Source organism: Lathamus discolor, chromosome 7 (assembly GCF_037157495.1).
Source record: "Lathamus discolor isolate bLatDis1 chromosome 7, bLatDis1.hap1, whole genome shotgun sequence".
NCBI lineage: Eukaryota > Metazoa > Chordata > Aves > Psittaciformes > Psittacidae > Lathamus > Lathamus discolor.
The window spans coordinates 20264517-20287128 of record NC_088890.1 but is presented as its reverse complement, the minus strand read 5'-3'; the positions used below and the strand labels follow the sequence as shown (position 1 = coordinate 20287128).

Sequence of the window (22612 nt, the reverse complement as noted above, 5' to 3'; positions counted from 1 at the left end):
ACTGCTTTCCTCCCCACGCTGCCTGCGCGTGTTCCTCTGTAGGCAGCTATGCACCGGATTCGAGACTCCTCTGCACTGGGAGTCTGGCCTGAGCTGGAAAGGACCAAGACGTGAATGTCCAAATGTTTCAGCGCAACCCATTGCTGCTGTTCCCCGCTGCGTGCAATGGCAGCTGCCAGATGAGGTTGTGGCCAAGGAGGGGTGCTGGCAGGAAGGAGATGCTACTCCATGCTTACTTCCAGCCTGTGCTGAGCATGAGCCCGTCTGCCCTGGAACGCATAGCCATGCCTCTGGGGATGACCCAGCGTGCCGGGAACCAGCCAGCAGTGGGAGTCATTCTAACAGTTAATTGTGATGCCTCCGTGGCCTGAGCAGAACAAATAATAATCAGGCTTAAAACAAACAAAAAACCCCAAAGCAACACAGTGTTATTTTAGAATAAAAGCACATGTAGCTGAACTAATACCCCTGACGAGCAAGGACGTGGCTTTCTCGCAGGGCATCCTGCAGCCCCGCAGGGAAGAAGTGACCTTATTTGCATTTTTCTTGTTGAATCGCTGCTGGGATTTCTGCAGCACAGCAAGGGAAAATTCCTCCAGGAGCACACGGAAATATCACAGCACTAACGCAATATCCTTCAACAGCGGCCCTTCTCCTCAGCTGAGCGGGACCCCTCGTGCTGCGCCAACTGCCTGGCACCAGCACCCAACTGGGGCTGCCTCGTGCTGCTGCAGTGCTCATGGAATCCCAGCCTGGTTTGGGTTGGAAGGGACCTTAAAGCCCACCCCGTCCCAACCCCTGCCACGGGCAGGGACCCCTTCCACTGGAGCAGCTTGCTCCAAGCCCCTGTGTCCAACCTGCCCTTGAGCACTGCCAGGGATGGGGCAGCCACAGCTTCTCTGGGCACCCTGTGCCAGCGCCTCAGCACCCTCACAGGGAAGAGCTTCTGCCTAAGAGCTCAGCTCAGTCTCCCCTCGGGCAGGTTCAAGCCATTCCCCTTGGGCTGTCCCTACAGGCCCTTGTCAAAAGCCCCTCGTCAAGAGCCCCTCTCCAGGTTTCTTCTTGCCCCCTTTAGGCACTGGGCTCTCTTCCGCTGTCTTCCAGTATAGCGTGAAAGCGGCAGGACATGAATACAAACCACAATGTCCATGAACTAAACATTAAAGATGGTTTAAATGTTCCTCTGTATTTCGACAGCATCAAAGTCTCTCCTTCCTCCATTTCCAGGACAGTCTGGGATCCCTACGTGCTGCTGCCCTTCCTCCCCAGCCTGTTGGATAAGCAGCAGCAGGATCTGACCTCTCCTGTACACTGGAGTGCTCTGTTCTAAGGTCAGCATTTTGAAGTCTATGATTTTAGACTCTTCTATCAGGAGCATTTTCAATTCTAACCAAGTTCCCTGGATGGCGTCAGTTCTTCCCCAGCATGATGTCCTGCTCCAGTTCTGTCGTTCGATAACGGAATTCAGAGCACAGGAGCACCCGGCTCCTCAGCGGCACTGCACAGCGCAGATGTAAGGCTGACTGCTGTGCAACTCGCTCGACATCTTCTCACTCTGTAGTGGCAGCTGATACAGAGAGCAATGACCTTTATAAGCGTATAATCTGTCCATTTACTATCAGGCCTCTGTTTCGTGAGTCCACTGGCTTCAGCTCCTCAGTAACAGCTTCAAAACCAGTGGCTTTGGACGCTGCCGTACCACAAAGTATGCCCAGAAACCTACCCCAAGAGCGTTCCAAATCCACGTTGTTCCCTAGGGCTGCTCGAGGCCCTGCTCTGCGTTGCCCTGCAGGAGTGCTCACGCAGCAGGATGCAGGCAGAGCTGTAACTGCCGCCTCTGCAGCTTCTGTACAAGGAGTGCAGGTACTAACTACAGAAATAGTATGGATTCATATATGCATATGTCTAAATGTATAAATTTATATAAATAGATGTACTTCTATATAAATGCATGAAACAGAGGATGCCATACCTTGGCTCTGCCCAATGAAACACCACAAAATTCAGCATTTAATGTATAATATAACCTTTATTCTTTGTCCTCTAAACTCTTGGAAACTTACATAACAATCGTGCTTTAATTATGACACCGTTTATAGACATTTAAAATGCATCTTAATTTATAAATATTTTACATTTGGTCCATAGAACAGGTTGCAATTTACTAAATAATACTGTACTCTTTTAAACAGGCTCTGTATATAGTTTTTGAATATGTATATATTACATATATATTTTTATATAGAGATAGATTTGCTTGGTGTTCAGATATTTCCTTATTGCAAAAAGCTTACATGATCATACAATAATCTTTTCTTTCAGGGCAAGTACTACAAAAAAGATACAGCTATTCACAGTTTACACACAGTAGTTCTACCACACTAGTTTGTGCTATATGATACGTTTGTACAGCTTTTTGCTAAAGAGCAGGTCTGTCAAACATCGGTCATAATTGTTTACAATCAAACATTAAATACTGCATTTGTCTTAGAACAACATGGGACTTGGTTACATTAAACAAGAAAGAGGAAGTTGGAGTTTTTATCCTTAGTCTAATGGAAGTCACAATTAGGATGCGTATGGATCATCTGGGATGTTGGTGTGGGATGGACAGGTTTCCTCTAAATCCCAAAGACTTACAGGACTTTTGCATTTCAGCTATAGCTGTTTAGGATGTAGCTTAGGTCTCATCGTATTTTACAGTTGATCTATGTATGAAAGAGTTTAGAATCTACCAAACATACTCGGAGATTTTATGATGCCGTTTGAAATACATGTGTATTATATATATATAGTATTTCTACAATGATGTGCTTGACATTCTGAGAATAATACCTTATTGCAAGAATATGGTTGTCACCTTCAGACAAAAACAACGAAAAACCCAACATTCACAGTTAACATGTTTTTCACGTAGTAGTTCTACATAAATTGTGCTATCTAACATTGTACGTTGCACAAAAATCTGCTGAAAAGCATGTTTCATTGCACAGTTCTGTCACAGTCATTTACAATCAAACACCAACTACTGCAGTTTCCAGAATCCGTTGTGTCTGTCATATAGCTGCCAAACGAGAAACACCACACGGGGCTGGCCGTGGCGTTTAACACACAGGGATTCACTGGGAGCACCCCAAGGCCCTTCTCCCTGTGTGGCAAATGCCAACCGAGCCCACGCTGCAGACTCTTGTAGCATGGAACCAACTTCCCTCACACCTTCATCACCACAAATAAAAGGTAAATAAAAATAGAACTGTTTTCAAAGTGCTATCGAGCCATATCTCATAATTTGCTTATTAGAAACTGTTAAAGTCCTTGAACAGGTTCAAAAGACCAGTTGTGGATCAAGCCCTACGTTAGAGCTGCAAGGACGAGCTTCACTCTTGAGGCCATTGGTTTGGTTTCTATTTTGGTGGCAATGCAATAATAGTAGAATCGTAACAGCATGATAGAGACTCAAGTACTCTGAGCTCGAGTTGCAAGTACTTGGGATTTCTTTTACTCCTGGGAATCTTTAAGAGCTCTTGGATATTATTTCTGATATTGCTATAAAAGACATATTTTTGCCTCTAGCATCTGCGGCTTGTGTCGCATCGATTCACAAAGACACGCTCTTTTTCATCAGAAACGGTATATGGATTTTAAAAGACATTTCTAATCTTACTCGAAAGGTATCCTGAAAGAACAAGTGCAGGTAGCACTTAGAGCAGTGTTGTGCTGGGCGGCCAAACAGCCACGGGACTCAACTGCACTAGGAAAGTGCATAAAGGAATGTGTATAGAGGAATGTGTCTGCTGTTAACTGAAGGAAGACTCTTCCCCTTCAAATGGCCTCGACTGGAACCAAGTTTAAGGGCAGACTTTCACTGGAAATCACTTGTTTACAAAATACTTCATTCTTTTGTACAAAACAACTCCAAACTGAATTTTTACTCCTGTAAAGTCAGAAATAACAGTCTTGGGATTGAGCGGTAAGAAATAGTGATAAACTACTAAAAATCAGCAGCACGAAACTTCAAATAGTCCTGCTAAAAGGTAGATTAAAAAGGTCTTGGCACATCAATTTACAAATTCCAAGATATGCAACTATTATTGTGAAAGGATAAAAACATTAACAGTCTATGGGTTGCCAGAGAACACAGAACACTCAACGTGTGAGCTCGCGCAGTGGTGGATCATGCCCATGGCTATTCCCTTGTGGTGGAGATGACCTTTTGTCTTTTTTTTTCTTTTTTTTTTTCTTTTTTTTTGCCACTAGAGGTAGGTAATTATATTCTCGGACATGAATTTGTGGTCATATTCAACCATATTTTTTGTTGTTCTGGAGTTGTCTTGGTGCTTCGACAATAGAGAAGTTTAGATGTAGGCTTCTTTGTTTGCAGAGTTGCTCTGCTGGGCCTGGTCTGGCCCGTTTTCAGGGTGAGTGATGTCTTCACTTGGCTGAATCATCACTTGGATGCGCTGAAAGAACAATAAACGTGAGGCAGGCAAAAAACTAAGGGGTTTGGGTGGTTGGTTTTTAAGGGCAACCCGAACCACTTCTGCCCAGGAATTAGAGCTAATTTCAAGATAGATATAAGGGAGAAGTTCTTTGTTGTGAGGGTGGTGAGGCGCTGGAAAAGGTTGCCCAGAGAAGTTGTGAATGCTCCATCTCTGGCAGTGTTCAAGGCCAGGCTGGACAGAGCCTTGGGTGACGTGGTCTAGTGTGAGGTGTCCCTGCCCATGGCAGGGAGTTGGAACTGGGTGATCTTAAGGTCCTTTCCAACCCAACCCATTCTGTGATTCTATGAGAACGAAAAAACTGTCTCTCCCAAGGGACCAAAAAGGCAGTGAGCCACAGGTACTAGAACCAGTCTTAGCTATGTTCTGGACATGACAGTGAGTTTGGAGACCACCTGCAAAGCAGTCTATGCCCCTGGCACTCCCAGCTGAGCATGCCTGGGGAACAGAATCAAGGAGAGGCCATGTGGGACAGAGGAGGGACCACAATGAGCTGCAGGCACAGCACAGAGGCTGCAGCAGGGACTCAAAGCTGGACTGCAGACGTGATGGTGACCGCCCCAGGGAGCAGAGGGGACTAGAGAGTGTTGGCAGCAGGTTCTGGGAGTTACCTCCAAGGATACAAGTGAAGTAGACTTGCAGTTAAGATTGCTTTACTTGGTTCTGTCTTTCCTAGTCCTTTTGTGCTCTCCACTCAGGAAGAGTACCTGCCTAGCTTACACTTGTATCTAGAGCCCAGCTTTTATCATCATGTTGTAGGTTCCTTCTGTTATCTAATGATCATTTCTCAGTGCTTCAAAAATGAGACCTTAACCCACAGCAAGACTGAGATGAGGAATTTTTACTGTGGTCTTGCACAGCTCTGCCCAAGAAGCAGCTGTATCTTAGGGCAGCAATTCTGTTTGCATGTAAATGTTTCCATCAAACTAAAGGAAAGCTGCTCAAAGTGCAGGGGCTGAGGACAAGCAGGGGAAAGAAAAAGACACCGAGTCTTTTAAAATCTGCTGAAGACAAACATTTGGCTCAAGGTCTGAGCATTGCTCGTCAATTCTGCTTAGGATCACCTGTCCCTTTGCAAAGAGGGCTCTGTCAGCTGACTTCAGAATGTTCCAGAAACTGTGACAGATTCAGTCTGACAATCTTTGGTTCCCACAGCCACAGAGGACAGGGATGCGCGTTTCAACCCTTGTGCTGGAAAAGGGCCTGTTTCAGAGAGATTTTTGGCTGAGAGGGAAAACTGAGGATGCACCGAGCTTAAAGAAACCAAAGTGGTTACTGGGCAGTGTGCGGGCTCTGGGCAGTGTGACCAGCTCACATTCCTTGAGCAGCATTTCTCCAAGGACTCCAAAACAGATTTAAGCCATACTACGCATCTCTTACGTGGGAAGTGTTGTCTCCTTTTTACAGATGGAATAAGGAATCCGGGAGAGGCTAAAAGCACAGTGCCGTGGAAGAAGGTCTCTAGTGCTCTTCAGAAATAACTGTTCACAGAAATCCCTCAAATAAAGACTAAAGAGAAGGACAGCGTAGTCATAAAATAGGCTCCTGAGATTTTATATGTACTTCCTCTGAGTTGCAGCAGAGCAACGCGGGGGGTGTAACTTAAACCAGGTGTAACTTACAACACATTGCAGGGAGATGCTAATTAGGATCACTGTGAGCAGACTCATGGAAATGTGAGTTATGTGGGTTTAGTCCACTTTTCAGCTTGATTCCAATTCCTTAAAGCATCACCTGCCTTGACACATGACAGCGTGGCTTGTATTAGTAAGGACAAATTTACATACTTGGTAAACTGCTGCTTTGGTTTCTGGGTGTAAGGAGCTGGGTTGCAAAGCATCTGGAACTCTCAAAGCCCAAAGATAAGGACACTTGATGCTACGAGTTGTGTTTAACAACAGATGGTACAGACACTGCCTTGTCTTTGGTCTGTTTGGTCCTTGGTTTTATGTTTCTCAGCTCAATGTAAATTTAACTGGGCTAAGCAAATGAGCCCACAGGAAATAGTAGGAAAGACCTGCCCAGCAACCTCTGGTCAGTGTGCACAGGTCTTGCCAGGTGAAATCATGCAGTCAGGAAAAAAAGAGACTTACCTGTTTTAAGGAGCCTTTCAGGGTTAGAAACATGTATGCCATATAGCCTGGGATCAGCACCATGGAAGACAAAGCCATGAACCAGCCAACCCCTTGGCCCCATTTTGGGAAAACGTAACTTCCCATTGTGAGTGGAGTCATTTGGACAGCACTGAAGAGAAAGACTCCCTGCAAAATACAGTGGAAAAGAAGATTTGGATGAGATTTCCACAGTGTTCTGTTCAAGAGTTTTTCTGGATTGACTTTTCCATTGAGGCAAGGATCCTCTGATCCCTGGTGATGGTCGCTGGGCACTGGCTTGTAGGTGGGGCCTGCAGGTCACTCTTCCAAGTGGAGGTTGCAGAAAATAGGCAAACATCAGTCCTCTGCACTGACCACTTCCCTGCTCAGTTAACCTTGAGTCTGGGAACGTGTACACGGGATGGAACTGTTTGTCCGTTTCAAATAACTTTCTTACTGGAATAATGGTATCAGTACAGCTCTACTGTACTGGCCAGCAATGCACTCCTGGAGGCTCTTTCAAGCCTGGCTCTGCATTCATGTCTCTAATATCAACACCTAAGAGTGCTTGGCGCAGAGGCTTTGATAATGCTCAGATCCTCTGAACCAACTCATACTGGAAAACAAGGGCAGTTGGAATGGAACCTGCGGTTCAGTAAGTGCTTGCAGGTTTGTTTGTGTAACAGATCCTAGCCTGTGCAACTCAAAAAGCACTCTGAATTGTTCAGCAATGAGGGGACAGTTTTCCCAGGAAGCGTCTTAACAGAATTAATCTTCATGTTTTAAGTTAACAACTCTATTTTCACATACATAACCTGCATCTCAGATTATCCAGGTACGCTGGTAGGGGGAATCCACTGGTACTAGTAGAGTCTTCAGATCACCTGCACAAAATCAGAGGGAAGGGGGCTATTGGGAAAGATGGGGTCCTGGGGAATAACACTGCACACCCATGTACACTGCACCACTGAGCAGCACCCGTGGGTTGTGTTTGTGTTGGTTTCACACAGATGACCTGCAAACATGGTATTTTTAACTCTAAGTTCCCAAGCAAGGCTCCTATCCTGGCCCGTTCCGTCAGGGAAACCTGCCGAGCTGAACCAGCGAAAGAGGAAGCTCATTCTGATCCCAGGTTCAGGCATTGTGCAGAACCCATTCCCATAGAGGAGAATGCAGAGAGGTGGATTTTACTGGCACATCACTACACTGGACACCAAATTCTGTTGCAGTCTTTAAAAGACAGAAGAGATGTGGTAAGTTTTTACACACAGTGTTGGTCGTCTGCCTGCTGTTCTGCACAGCCGTCTTTGATAAAATAAAAAATCATCTAAAATCAACAGAATGCAGGTTTTTGCCTTCCTGAATGCTAGTTTTCAGAACCATGAAAGCTGCCTTCACCTGGGTAGAGATGAATCAAGGAGCCCTCTGTATAAACTCATTTCTGTGCCTCGCTTTTGTTTGCTTTGCTATGGCTATTACATGGGGCTACCAGAGACATGTCAGTGAGTGGGAAGCATTGTGTTGTGGGCAATAGTGACTACCTGATTACAGGTTTTCAGTACTGCATTAAAATTATGTGTAGTAAACTGATTATTTCAAAATGTACTGTATGGGCTTAACTGGACAAAGACTGGAATCAGGAAGAGCCTGTACTGTTGTTTCCAGTGCACGAAATCCTTGCAAGGTTTGCCGGAAAACCCAGTAGCAACGTTGTTTGAGCTGAATCCCATGAGAGAAGAACATCAGTGCATAACCCCAGTCTGTTACCACAATAGTGCCTGTGGAGGAATCCAGTTTACAAAGTGTGGGCATTTTTGTGCAGATGGAAAATTCAGACTTCAGAGAGATTGCTAAATTTTGTCTAAGAATACGAGAAATAGGCCATGTTTGTTTGTTACATTCTTCTATCTCTACCAATCAAACTCTTGACTCGTTACCATTTCCGGGGGACTAATACAAGTCTTGCAATTGCACAGGCTTCTTGTCTTAGGGCACAGGTTTCCTTTAGTGACACTGGGTTTTGCCAATTGCCTTCAGTGGAATTGCTCAAACCCTTCAAAAGGGAATGAGGTCAGAGCTAATCTGAACCTGTGGGGATGGGAATGACCGCACTGTAGTACTCAGGCCACCTTATTCACATCCTTTGAATCATGTAATAAAAGTTGGTTCCTTACTGCCACAATGATAGGAGTGAAAAATGACCAGCAGAGTTTCCACCAGATGCAGGGTCTGTATCCCACCATCTCTTGGATGTTGTCGTAAAATCTGTTAACACCTAAAGAGAGAGGTAAGAAACAGTAAAGAAACATGTCAGGTAACTGAGACAGTTGACGGCTTAGTGGTTTTGAGAGGCACTCTCATAAATGATGAGGTGTATTTGGAAGGTCTCTACAGACCCCAACATAACTTTTCACTGGTCTGAATGGGAAAGAAAAGTGCAGCTCGAAAGCACTGAGAATCATTTGCTCTCATTCCAGCACATCGTAATTACTGACCAGCAAACTTCTTCCCATGAGGAAGTCCGTACATGTGAAGGTCAGATGCAGCAAACACACTTGTTTCATTTCAACTCTAAGTCTTCTTAGAACAAGAGATTTAGAATGATATTTTACCAATTCAATTAAAAATAAAACAAACCCCTCCTTGTGCTAAGCAGCTTTCCCGTGTGGCTGTACATACACCAGAGCTGTGTATGAAATCGGAGTGGCCCTTCTGCTGCTGCTGTTACCCACCAGCACTCCGGCATCTTCTAAAAATAAATGATGGTTTTATTTTTAGCTTTGATTTCTTCATTATTTAGCTGGTGTATTTTTCCATTCGTATTTGCTGGATTCACATGTGGTATCTCTAAGCTAAAAAATGCTGTTCCAGCCTCTTAAGCAGAAGGACTTCACTTATCTAGCTCTGAGTCAGTTTTGTCGTATAAACTGAAGTGCCTTAGTAATCATGGAGTAGGTCCTTGGATGAGCTAACACAGAACTAAGGTCAAATGCACAAATACTCTGGCAAGAATGTGATACATTATTCATCAATCTTTGCACCCAGAGCTTGCCAGTCCAGACTTCTGGATATTTTAGGGCAATTATGAAGATACAAGTGATGAAGGAGCTTGGCTCTCACTACAAGGTCCTAGAGTGACTGAGTCATTTCTGGTAGCTGAACATTACAGAGCTCAAAAGACCCAAGTCACTATGTCAAGAACAGCAGTAGCTGACACCTCAGAATGTCCAGGCTTTCCAAGGAAGGGGGACGGGAAAAAAAGAGAGAGATGTCACCTATTTAGTATTCCTGAAAAACTTAGTACCTAATGACTTCTAGGCTTATATATGGGGTGTTTTAAAGAGGCAGAAGGACCTTCCACAAGGCAACTTTGAGTGGAATTTCATGCATATGAAACAAAGGCACCCTCAGTTCCACCCTCAGCGTGGCAACACACACACGAGAACAAATCAATAGATGAATTATCCTTATGATGTGCAAAAATTATAAACATTGTTTACCATAGCACCAGGATATCGAGATGCACTCAAAGAATACAAGGAACAAGAGACTCATTCCACTGGCAGAGTAGTAGTCAAAAAGCTTAAACACATAGATTCCACCCTAGAACATAAGAAGGAAGTGTTAAAATAAGTAGCAAGAGCTCCAGTTTCAAGACAGATTAAAATGCAAGCTACAAACTACCAGTGGCAAATAGGTTGGGGACGTATCAATGTATATGAAAGTGAACATGCTGAAAGCTTGTGACACTTGAGTTCAATACTGACAAACATTAGATTACGGCTAGAATTCAGTTAACTGGTTTAATTCCACTTCACTCATTTTTGTTCAAGAATTCAATTATTTCTCTCAAAGTAGTTTGCAGTGCAGTAGGTGGGAGGCAGCAATGGAGAATATCCCTGGCGACCCTTTCTTGCGCTGTAAGGCACACTGGAGAGATGTGTATTTTCTTGGCACCTAAACCATGAAGTAGGACAAACTGCAACCATGGACTTCAGGCATTTCACACTTCAAAGTTACTGCCTGAAGACTTTAGATAGTGTTGATGATTGATAGATCCCTGCCACTTTAACTTTTTTACATGATTCCTGGTTGGAGGAGGGGATGGGAGAAATAAAACAGATGCTGTCCATTGGAGGTAAGATAACCTTCTTCTGCAGAACATACCTGAGTGATGTTGGACAGCCCTATCAGATAGGAAACAATGCACACAAGAGCAATGAAGATTTCTCTCCGATTCCGCAGTAACTTCGGAAACTCATCCACCAAAGCTGTTATGAATCCTTCCACAGTGCAGAACTGCAAGAAAAGTCACAAATAGAATACAATGCAATGCACTACAGCCGCAGGATTACATCTAGGGGAGGAGCTTTCATCACTGGCATAAGGCTGCAGTCATTAAATGATAAATGAACATGCACTTCAGTGGGAGCACTGATTCTGAATATCTTTGTTTCTGTCTACAAAGATCTCCAGTTACATTTCCAGATAGAAAAATACTCAGAATTCCTAACTGTGAACTACAGCACGATCTTTATGAGCATAAAGTGCTCGTTGTTGTGGTAGAAGACGATAGACCTACAGTTGAAGGTTTGACCCCTAGATCCTTTGCAAACTTACTCTTCTCCTTCCTGTGATTTACTCACATACATGAAAGGCAATAGACAGGAACAGTGTAATCGGATTAGTGGGTGAAGCTTGAAGACGCAAGATTGATCCTCACATGTAATAAATCAGGTATTTTTGTATTCCCCAGAGGGGATTTCTGCTGAGGGCGGGCGCCTGCACACACAGAGCATGGCCATGCTGCAGGTCTTTTCTGCATGTATATATTCAAAAGGAATGTTACCATTATGATGGCTCAAATGATGAAACCCTGATGTAGGTAAAGTTCTATTCATTTCCAGCAGTGCAATCAGAACTTAACCAATAGTTACAGTTGCTGTAAATGACAGTGTATGAAATGTTTCACTGACAGACAGAAATGAAGCAAGCATGACAGCCTGGAGATACAGATTCTCTTTAATAATATCAGGCTCCCTTCCTCGGCTGTTAGTTGCCTAGAGACAAGGTCTTTCAAGAATATTTTTGACCCAATTAATTTCACAGTAGTTTCCCCCCAAATCGAGCAATAGGTTTGAATGTCAAGCCTGAAGCTTATGGAAAAACAAAGAAACAGAAAACAAATGTTCGGCTCCCTTTCATGTTGCAGGATGAAATGCCCTCTCGGTCTTCGTGTATTTTGGTTCACAGGCTGAAGTCAGTGTGGATTTATAGACAATGATGGATTTTCTGTGCTGAAAGTTAAGGAATTCCAGCCAGGCCCCTGTTTCTTCCTGTGCTCTGAGGGCTGTGCCAACAACTGTGAGGTGCTGGTTTGGTAGCGGCAGCTGTAGATGGTTTGAACACTTCTGCCTGTGATGGGTCATACACAGATCACCGAACACTGCAGCAGCAGAAGGGACTTCCCTGACAGAGCCCTCCAAGAACACTGTGCAAGATAAGACAGAGTGCTTTCCTGGTGCTCACAATACAGCTGCTCTCTGGGTTGAAAGTATTACTGATTAATGAAGGTTTTGTTGGACATAGTCCATTTGAGTGTGTAAATTGCTTTCTCTTGTGCTGCGTGATGTTTTTGTTCATTTTGCAGTAAGTGTTTTTTGTATGATTGCATGACTGAATTATTTCATTGTTCCATTTAATCTAAACAGTGACTCTGAACAGCAGCTTATCTGGATTTGTGAAACCTCCAGGTTGTGCCCTCCCACTCATCTTCAGTTGTCAGATACCATCTAGAACTCAGTTAGGGCCTGGACCAAGGAACTCTTGATCCTTACCCCGGAAAGTGATTTCAGAACACACTAAGATGCAGAATGTCCTCAGTAATGAGCCTAATGCCCGCTGAATTTGCTCCTGACATTCATATGCTTAAAATGAAATGTGTGCTGCATCATTTTGCTCCATGTGGTAAGTTCTGAAGTCGCTTCTGTGGCATCTGAATCTTGTCGAGCTTATCCCAGTGTCTCCTACACTGATGAACATCGTAAAGGTATTCTTAATACTGTGATTGAACTAGGAAGAGTTCAAAGAAGAAATTTATTAAACTTTTTCTATAGGCTTCCAACAGTTCATGAAAGAGCAAAAGTTTATCAGTATCAGCCTTTCACTATGCCAGGCTCCTGGAACCACTTAGTCTCTCCTTTCCTTAATACCTCCTATCATTTATGTGATGATTCCTGAAGCCATCGCGCACCACTTAGAGCTGGCAGTGCAGAATGCAGAGAGGCACCAACCTTGTACCATGCAGCTGCAGAAAATGTGTCTCTGTTAACAGTTACTACACCAGTTTTACCTGACTGTCAATCCCGAGCATAAGCAACATGGAGAAGAACAGTATTGCCCACAGAGGAGAAATGGGTAACTGCGTCACTGCTTCTGGATAAGCCAGAAATGCCAGTCCAGGGCCTGGGGGAGAAACAGGAGAGGAGATGTCAGTGTGACTGACCAGCAGTGTGATGATGTGCTCTGTCAATGTTTTGGCGTATTTGAATGACTCAGCCATGAATGCATCATCTGATCAAGGATTTCAGCTTCATCAGTGTTCACTGACCAAGAAGTCAGTGCATGCATCTTGCTTTTAAAATGAACCATCCAAAACAAGCAAAAAACCCAAACCCACCAACCAAAAGACTTGATGCAGTTCAGAAACTGCTTCTGAGAGACAACTTTTGTATAGCAAAGGCAGGGAATGTTATCCTGTGGCAATACATCTTCAGGTGCTGATCAGCCTTCTCCCTCAAGCAGTAATTGAGAGCTGTAATCTACTGCTTGGCACCAAGTAGCTCAGAAGAGAAACAAAGATATCTCAGAAATGGAGAAGACACTACCAGCATTTATAGCATTCCCATTTGCTGTTCCATTAATTACCTTAAAATACACATTTGAATAAACTACCGAGTTGTGACCAGGCAAACCTTGTCATTTGTGTTTTTACTAAGTGCTGTTGGGGGCGTGGTGTTGGAAGAACAGAAATCCTTATTGAGAAAGAAGGAGCTGTTTTTGCTGTCATAGCATAGCTGGAAACCAGCTGATTTCAGGTTAAGAGGGAAACCTGTAGCAAACTAGCTAATCACAGAAGGAAAATCAGCGTGCCTCACCGAAGGGGCATCCCATTCCTTTCATTAAAGGCAGGTTTGCCTGTGAGCATTGGTTGGACATACGGAGCTCTCAGACCAGTGAAAGGTTGGCCTTACACACCTCAACTGTCAAAGCAAATGCAATACAGACTTTGAAGCACTTGCACCTCTGATTGGAATGCCTTCCAGTGGCAGTGATGAGAGCAAATTCAACCTGAGACAAATACGTTCTTGGCTTGACTCTGTTACACATTCCACCAGAATGCAGCTACAGCTTTTAATAATATTGTTGTCTTACAAAGCTGTGTAGAAGATCACAAAGCAACATCTCATGGTGCAAAAATGAAGCATCAGTTTCTGAGCTTACACAGAGAAATAGAAGCCTTAATGAAAAGGTCAGGTTTCCAAACATCCTTTGCAATTCGTGGCCACAGGAGGTGATGTGCATCTCTGTTATCTTTGGTACCTTCCTAAGTATTTAGGAGCTTAATAGGATATAAAAACATTGTTCTGTTTGCAGGTGTAGTCGTTATAGTTCTATCTGTGTCAGATATCCAAGAGGCTTATTTCACACACCACTGACTTGCCAGAGCAGTTTTTGACAACAGTGTGTGCCATCCAAATTGTTTCTTCTGCTGTCTTTGTATGTGTCCTTTACTGAAGATTATTTTTTAGGTCTCTGATTCTCTCCTTTTCTAACAAAGGAAGTACCTCACCAAGGGGATATGTTTGCTGGTATAGTAGGGCATGTTTTGTCCACCAGTGACTTCCAACCAAGCTTCCAGTTATCAGATCGCTCCCTGTGGCCAAAATTGCTAAGTGAGTATCTGGTACACCAGCTGGGTTAGGGCAGCCATCTGCTCTCCTCCTTTAAGCTTTTTCATCTGCAAGAAAGACAAGGAACTGCAAAGAATAGCAGAATTCCTGCACGGACATCTTACTGCCCTGAGCAAAATGACTTTCACAGTAAAAGTGCCATTAAATCTGGTGATAGCTGTAAGTGTGAGGAGGTGAGAAATGGATCCACCTCCAAGGGCTCAACCACAAGAAACAGTAAAAGGAATTTAAAACCCCATATGAATTTGAAAACACAGGCTCTAAAACCCTCCTGACCATCATTCCTCCTTTCAGTTTGCTTTTAAGAATTCCAGTAGTGTGAGGGTCACCCTGATGTTGAGCTGAGTACGGAAGTCACAAACAGTGCTGCCACCTCTTGTGAACGCACGCCTGTCATTAGCAGTCATTAGTGTTCATTTTGCAGCCCAGATGAGTTTCTGGCTGAGCACTCTCCACACCAAAGCTTTGAGAGCACGAGGCAGGCAGGCAGAGCTCTGCTCTGTGTGAAGTGATTCTGCTGGTGGGGCCTGGAGAGGGCTGAAATGATGCTCTCTCTTCCGCAGTCAGGGTGACTGAACTGACAGGGAGCTGAGGAGTGTTTCGAGGGAGGGGTTTTGAACCATTACATGAAGCAGTTGGATACAACAGACAAAGCAAAACCAACTGATGCCACCAAACAACTTAGAGAAAAATACATTGGATACCTGATGCTGCGACATCTGCAATAGGCCTCTTTGTGACATTAGCCATGAATCCAACAATGGAGAAGATGACAAAGCCAGCAAACATGCTTGTGCATGAGTTTATGCAGCACACTATGATGGAGTCCCTGAAACAAAGGTAAGGTGCTTTAAGCAGCAGGTAAAGCAGTGCTACCATTTATCAGTATATTCCTCTGGAAAGATTTCATGCTTTTAGGATTTCTGTTTGGGTTTCATTTCATACTGTCTCTCCCTTTAGTGTAACCGTGGTTATACATCCCATTCCTAGTTAGATGTAACATTTAATATTCCGATCTGAGCCTACACTTTATTTCAATGATACAGGTCACAGAAAGACAGAATCCAGCTCCAGCTGAGACAGGAAGGTGCCATGGTAATAAGTGCAGTCATCTGCTTACCTGTAAACGTTGTTGTGGAAAGGGTTGTAACTTCCAAGGGCAATCAGTGAACCAAGACCCAAACCGTAGGAGAAGAAAATCTGTGTGGCAGCATCCAGCCAAACCTGATGGCAGGAAACAATGGTTTTAAAAGTCTGTGCCTGCACCTGAGGAGCAGGTCAGATATCTGCAAGGGGCACAGGTAGCAGTGAAACTTCTGAACCACAGGTGCAATATTTACCTCAGAGTCTGAAAGTTTACTGAAGTTAGGAGTTATATAGAATAAAATGCCTTCCTTTGCTCCAGGCAGTGTTACACCACGGAAGAACAAGATAAGCAGCATAACATAGGGATAAGTAGCAGAGAAATATACCACCTGATGGGAAGAAACAAAGACATTGTGAGTGTGGAAGGAAGAATGACCTGTGCTTGTCAACACTTCAGAAAACATTTGTTCCTTAAAAGTATCATAGCAGCAACTGAGGCTGACTTCTCAAATGGAAGCATTTCTCAGTGGAAAGGCTTGGTGTGGAAAGGGGAGTGCTTACTGCAACATTCCCTAACACCATGGCTATAAAGCAGGTGGCTGTTGCCGACTTCCCCGAAGGTGGAATAGAGGGGACAAAGGGATTTTTGCATAAGGGGCTCTTGCTCTTCATTCTTTGTAGTCAGCAAGGGGAGCTCTCAAAAGCCCATGGTTCATGGCACCAGTACCCTACTTGTAGAACAACGTCAGTTAATGTATTTCTCCACCTCTCAGACAGCTGCTTTTGTGTTTTCCACATGCACTCCTCATCTGTGTTATGATAAACAGGGTCCTACTCTCTCCCCTTTTCAAAAGCCATATAAAAAAGACACTCTGAGGTCAGATTCCAATGAAACATGGCTGCAGCTTGTCATTTCCCTGCCATTTTGGGGAGAAGGAAGAGCATGTGCCAACGGCAGATGCTGTTGCCCTTTCATTCCTAGGGAAAGATTTGTCAGCAGCATAATTTCCTTTAATTCATTAGTAGAATCTATTTTGCACTCAGAAGCCAGCCAAACTCCAAGAAGCACAGCATGCAAGTACGCCTGTGGCAAGGACCATCTACAGCTCTCGGTCTGCGTAAGGAAAGGAAGGGAGTAGCTCTTATACGCAATACAGCTTCAGCACTTACGTATCTGAGTCCAACAAGAGCTGTGCAGTAAATTCATGCTTCTCACTGAAGCCAAAATACTGCATCCTCACTCCACTGCTATCCAAACTAGCTGGAATATCCGTCCCGGGAACAAGGAGACATATGTTCAGGCAATTTTATACCTGGCGCAGCCTGGCAGTCTGTAAGTGAGCAAGATCTAAGACTGTGGCCAGACCTAGCTACAGAGGAGCCAGCTTTCCAAAACCATGGTGCTGTATCAATTCAAGACAGATAGAAATTAAACACTCCAAAGCTGTTCCAGCAAAACTGTCCCAGTGGCTCTTACCTCACGCATTTTCAGACTATATGAGTAAAATGGGCATTCTTAATTGAAAGGCATTTACAGTACTTCTTAATCTTACCTTTCCAGTCCAGCCTACCCCCTTCCAGATACAAAAATACACCAGAATCCAGGCAATAGCTAGAGTAATTGCTAGTGGCCATCGGATTTGTCCTGGCTTTTCCAATCCATCCGTCATTTGGTGCATGTTGCGTCTAGAACAAGCCAACAGAATGGCGTACTTGACAACTAATTCAGAAGATAGTGCATGAACAACAACAAGGTCATCCTCACATGTGTGCAAGAATGATAGGGAGAAAAAGTGTCAGCTTACTCCCAGAACTCAACCACGGCACTTGTCATGTTGGTGGTATTCGCTAAGGTGTAGTTGGAGAAGCAGCGGTCAGTGTTCCAGGGGTTCTCACAGTGTTTCCAAGGAAGAGTCTGTTCAAGAAAGGGAGAGAGAAAAGCCTGAAGATTCAAACACTTCTTAAGTAAGCATTACCTCGGGTTTCTCTTTCCTAGAAATGAGAGTTGAGTGGGGAACTACCACACTTTGAGGTCTGCAGTGCACTGATCTCCCTGGGGTGCATGTCTGTCACTGAAGTTACTGAATATGATATCAGCTGGGTGAATCAGATGTGGAAATTTCTCTTCCTCTCTTTAATATATCAGCCCACATGTTTGATACACCTCTGAGCACATGAAAGTACATTGAGTGCATGGCAAGAAACAAGGGCAACAGAAAGGACCTCCTGGAGGTCCTGTTACCTCTTCTTGCACTAGAAGTGATGAAGGGTGATAGTTCTTGATCAGAGATTTCCATTTCCCTGCCAGGCTAGGGGACAATCAGAAAAATGAAAACTTATTTTCTGCATGTGTCCATTACAATATCTTTCAGAAGCTCTGAGAAGTAGAACCTGCTTCCACATGATAGCCATTGGAATGACTCTCATTTCGCTTAGATACAACATAGGTATTCTTCTGATGGCTAATCTTGGAAACTCCTCTCACAGAAAATGTTGTATCGGGGTACTGCATGTTTTAAATACAGGGATAAGAGGCTTTAAGGGAATTAGAAGTTAATATTCATCTGACATGAGTCAGCACACCCCTGCCAGACTAGGCCTGACCTTTCATATGGATAACAAATCTGATGCTGAACAAAAAGAAATGGCCATGTCACTCCCAGGCAGTAATTAATGCAAATCTGGTCAAGAGACAATTCTTTAAAGCCAGGAGCACGCAAGCATGCACAAAACTGGTAGAAAAGGCAACAATTGAACAATAATGCATTAATTATTGAGGTTTAAGTAAGAATGCTTCTTCAGATGGCCAAACCCCCACATCAGATGAGTCCGACTCAGCTGATGAATCATCCTTGAAGGGAAAAGAAAAGGCAGCTAAAAATAAGGCTAAAAAAAGGCAAAAAATAACAGCAATGAATGGAAGTTCAGAGCTAATGAAATTAGCTCTTCAATGTGGCTTTTTTAATAAAGCCCTCCACTATTAACACAGATCACAATGATACTAATTCCTAAAGAGCTGACATTTGTATGGCTGCTATTGAAGACAAAATTAAACTAGTTATACACTAGAATATCTCTCACGGGAATGACTGGCCTGTAGCCTCAAAGGCAAAGGGGTACTAGCACCATTGTCAGTGCTGCCAGCACAGGGAGTTGCAGCCTGGCAGGAAAGCAGAGAAGCAAGCAGGCCTGCTTGTCATTACAGGGCAGAAATGAAACTAAAAGGGAAACTAAAAGAAAGATCTGTGGCTCTGAAGACCAAGATGAGAAAATTCAAATAAATGGGTAAGAAGGAGAAGCCTGTGGCTCCAAAGCAACATTTTATTACGTTTCTCCACTGACCTTCTTGGAAAAGAATATTTTTCTCATAGTTTTCTATTTATTTTGGTAAAAAATGCCGTATTCTACTAATTTCTATGGGTGTTGTGTTAATGTCGCACCTTCATGGTGAGACAGACTGATCAGCTATCTATACATGACCTTGCTTTACATTCAACAAACAATTCCAACCCCCGTCCACCACACACACTTACAGTGGTGAAGGAATTATACAGGTAGTATATGGCCCACGAAATAATCACAATGTAGTAAATATTTAGCCAAAAGGAAAGGACTGCAGCAGCTAGTCCCACACCTGTAAAGAAAACAAAAAGGAACAAGAAAAGGTAGCTTTTAGTAATGTCTGTACAAGGGTCAACTGAAGAGCTGCAGTTCAGAAGGGCAAATACAACAAATGGGGCAGATACTATTTACCACATTCTGTAGATGCTGAGTTAAAACTGTGGAAGTAAAAAATGCCTGTAAAACCTCAGCAGCAGCAGCAGCTCTGACTGTTCACTGCAACACACTGGACACTAAGATTAAATTTATGGATGACTGAACCACCACCCAAGTTAACAACCTTATTGCCTCAAAGAGCAGTGCACAGAAACTTCTGGCAGATGCAGGCAAATTGAGTGTGTGTGATAAGACCAGTAGCCATTTGCTACACTGATCACAGGGCTTGATGCTTACTGTAATGCTATTCTGCCATCTCAGACTAAAGAAACATCAGGGTTCCACAGTGAGAATGCCTGGTCTGCTACTCCATGCGGAGACTTCAGGGGGACTTTAAATATTCAGGCTGGTGTCAGTCGACACATGACACTTTGCAGGAGGAAGTGCTCAAAACAATCAGCATAATGCAAAGCAGGGGCTATACTTTGCATCGTGCCACCTGCCAACAGCAGTCACTCGAGCAGTTATCTACAGAAACCCTTTTATCTCTCTGGGTTTTCCCAATAATAAGTTTTCTAGAACAAAATCCACTCTAAACAGACTTAGCTCGCGCTATGCTAACCATCACTCACAGAATGTGGAGTCATTTGTAACTCAATGTGTAACTCGCTCCTCCACTGGTCCAGGAGTCAGCTCAGGAACTCTTTCGTGTCAAAGGATTTGGCATTAGAGGATGAAAAGCAGAGTCTGGAAGGTTTGTAAGACTGTGCAGAACCTAGATTAAAACCTTGAAGTTCCAGCAATGAGAAACCTCAAACTAGCTAAAATTCTAAGTATAAAGTCTTAAGCAATTCAGCATGAAACTGCCATCTTTGAAGTGTCTGCCTTTTGAATTTCAATAAAGAATAGGAGATACAAACCTTGGTGACCTCAAACAAAGCCAGTGTTTACCAGATTGCTGTGAACAGAGTTCTCCACCTGCTCAGACAATGATTACTAGATTTAAATGCTACTTTGAACAGTCTTTGTATGCTTCTAACAAAAAAATACAGGAATACAAGTTTTTGAAGGTCAAAAATAAGTTTGTTGAGTTTCTAACACCTAATTTTTGCTCTTTGTAATTGGGAATGAACAATACCCTAACATGGTTCCAAACTGTCAGTCACACCTCAGAAAATTAGGGTTTTCTGTAGAAAATTATGGCGTAAGTAGAACTATGACAGCCTAAAGTAACATCCTTGCCCCGTCCGTGACTTTGTGCAACTTCTGCAACTTGAAAACAACAGGAAATTATCCAAATCCCACTGTACCTTTGAACATGGGAGCAAGCTTCCACACTCCAAGGCCTCCTATGGATGTATACTGACCAAGGGAACACTCCAAAAGAAACAGTGGCACTCCAGCAAAAATTAAAGTAAGGAAATAGGGAATCAGGAATGCACCTAAAAAGAAACAAGAAAAGGTCTGTTCCAGTGAAGAAAAACACAACTGTTTCCACTGTTTTTATCCCTTTCATACGTGAAAAGAAACCCACGTTTTCTTTACTCTTAAGCGTAACTTTTCAAGAGTTAGTGGAAAGCACGTGTACATTTCTGAACCAGTATCCCAAAAGGTGAAAATAAGGGGAAAAATGCATCTCCTATAATGTAAATATTTTCTGTTTAAGTAAGAAGCTAAAATCCCAAAGACTGAGTATTTTGTTGCCTTCATCTATCCCAGGAGCATGCAGATAGCATAAAGGCTTTAAGAAGAACTGGCTGCTTTCCAGCTGGAGTTAGCTTTTCATGGGGAGCTCAGAGTCAGCATGACAAGCCGTATGCAATCCTCTCAAGAACTTAATCCAAAAGAGAGGACTCTGAAGGGTTAGAGGGCAATGTGCTTTAGTTCTGGTTTAATCCTTTATGGTCTTTGAAGGGTGCCTGCCAACTACAATTTAGAGTACACTCTAGAGCAGACCTCAAAGTGGAGCACCACACTCCAAAATGGCTCCAACCTTCCTGGGCAAGTGTAAAACAAAGAAACCCAACCCAAATTCCACCTATAGACCTGAAAAAGCTATTAAAGCCAAGTTCTGTTTTACTGGTAAATCTTATAGTGAATTCTAATGCACAGATACATCAGAGGTTGTAAGAACAAAACAGCGAACATACCTCCACCATTCTTGCCACAAAGATACGGAAACCGCCACACGTTCCCTAAGCCAATGGCATAACCTACACAGGACATAAGAAAGTCAAATTTTCCTTTCCAAGTGTCTCGGTCTGGAAGATCCGTCTTCTTCTTCTGCACTTTTACTACCAAGGTTTTAGGCTTGTCATTGGTGATGGAAGCATCGACTTCCGTGGAGATCTGTCCATCTGCCACTTTGGTCCCATTTGTCGCCATGTCTCTGGGTTTGGCTGGCGAGGCTCTGGCAGCAGCCGGGCGAGAGACTTCGGCCCCAGTCCACGTGGACAGCAGCTTTGCGGCTGGCAGTCACCCCAGTGGGCAGGGACAGCACGGTGCCCTCGAGCCCCACAGTGGTCTGGATGACTTGAGAGCTAGTCTGCAGTCCTGCACCCGCTGCTGGCCCCACCTGGAAAACACAAGCCACAGAATTCAGAACCCTTCAGCAGGACTTGAGCCAGCTTAAAAACTGACAGTGACCGGGGACCTCGCTGCCCACAGAGCTCTGCATTGCTGGGGCATCATCAAAGAGCTTGGCTCTGCCCTTTGAATTTTTCTTACTGGTTCCATAGGAAAGCAGAGTAGAGCTAACACAGTTGCCCAAAACAATCTACAACCCATAGTTATACACTAGTGCCCAGAGAAGCTGTCACTGTCCCATCACTGGCAGTGCTCAAGGCCAGGTTGAATGGGGCTTGGAGCAACCTGCTCTAGTGGAAGGTGTCCTTGCCCATGGCAGGGGTTGGATCTGGATGAGATTTAAGCTCCCTCCTAACCCAAACCATTCTGGGAATCTATGTTTTTTCCCCTATAGATCTCTTATATGTCTACAGAAAAGAATAATTCTAAAATGCAGCTCTGTGCGTAGAGCCCAGATTTTTTTATATATATAAATACATATATGTGTATAAGTTAAGTCAGTATGGAGGTTTCTATCTAATGGCCCAGTATAAATATAACAGCCCAGAACTTGGGCAATGTAACTATTCCATTCAATCATTCTTCATTTAGAAACATAAAAGTGAATTCCCATGCTTGTAAAGTTCCTTTATTGACAAGAAGTTGTGGCTATCAAGAA

The 22612-nt window shown here is 43.7% G+C and overlaps 1 protein-coding gene across 1 annotated transcript in view; it reads right to left on the bottom strand.

Annotated features, from left to right (window-relative positions):
* Positions 1–2032: 2032 nt before the first annotated feature.
* The window catches only part of SLC6A1 (solute carrier family 6 member 1), a 61598-nt gene continuing 41018 nt past the window's right edge, over positions 2033–22612 (bottom strand). Inside the window, exons 2-15 of the mRNA XM_065687006.1 lie at positions 21519–21943; positions 20679–20810; positions 19185–19285; positions 17457–17566; positions 17205–17337; positions 15906–16040; positions 15686–15789; positions 15270–15394; positions 12945–13057; positions 10760–10891; positions 10093–10195; positions 8767–8867; positions 6593–6760; positions 2033–4460 (exon numbers count right to left, since the gene is read on the bottom strand). Of these exons, the coding sequence (XP_065543078.1) occupies positions 4356–4460; positions 6593–6760; positions 8767–8867; positions 10093–10195; positions 10760–10891; positions 12945–13057; positions 15270–15394; positions 15686–15789; positions 15906–16040; positions 17205–17337; positions 17457–17566; positions 19185–19285; positions 20679–20810; positions 21519–21753 (1797 nt within the window). The 5' untranslated portion in view covers positions 21754–21943 and the 3' untranslated portion in view covers positions 2033–4355. The remainder of the gene's footprint in view (positions 4461–6592; positions 6761–8766; positions 8868–10092; positions 10196–10759; positions 10892–12944; positions 13058–15269; positions 15395–15685; positions 15790–15905; positions 16041–17204; positions 17338–17456; positions 17567–19184; positions 19286–20678; positions 20811–21518; positions 21944–22612) is intronic.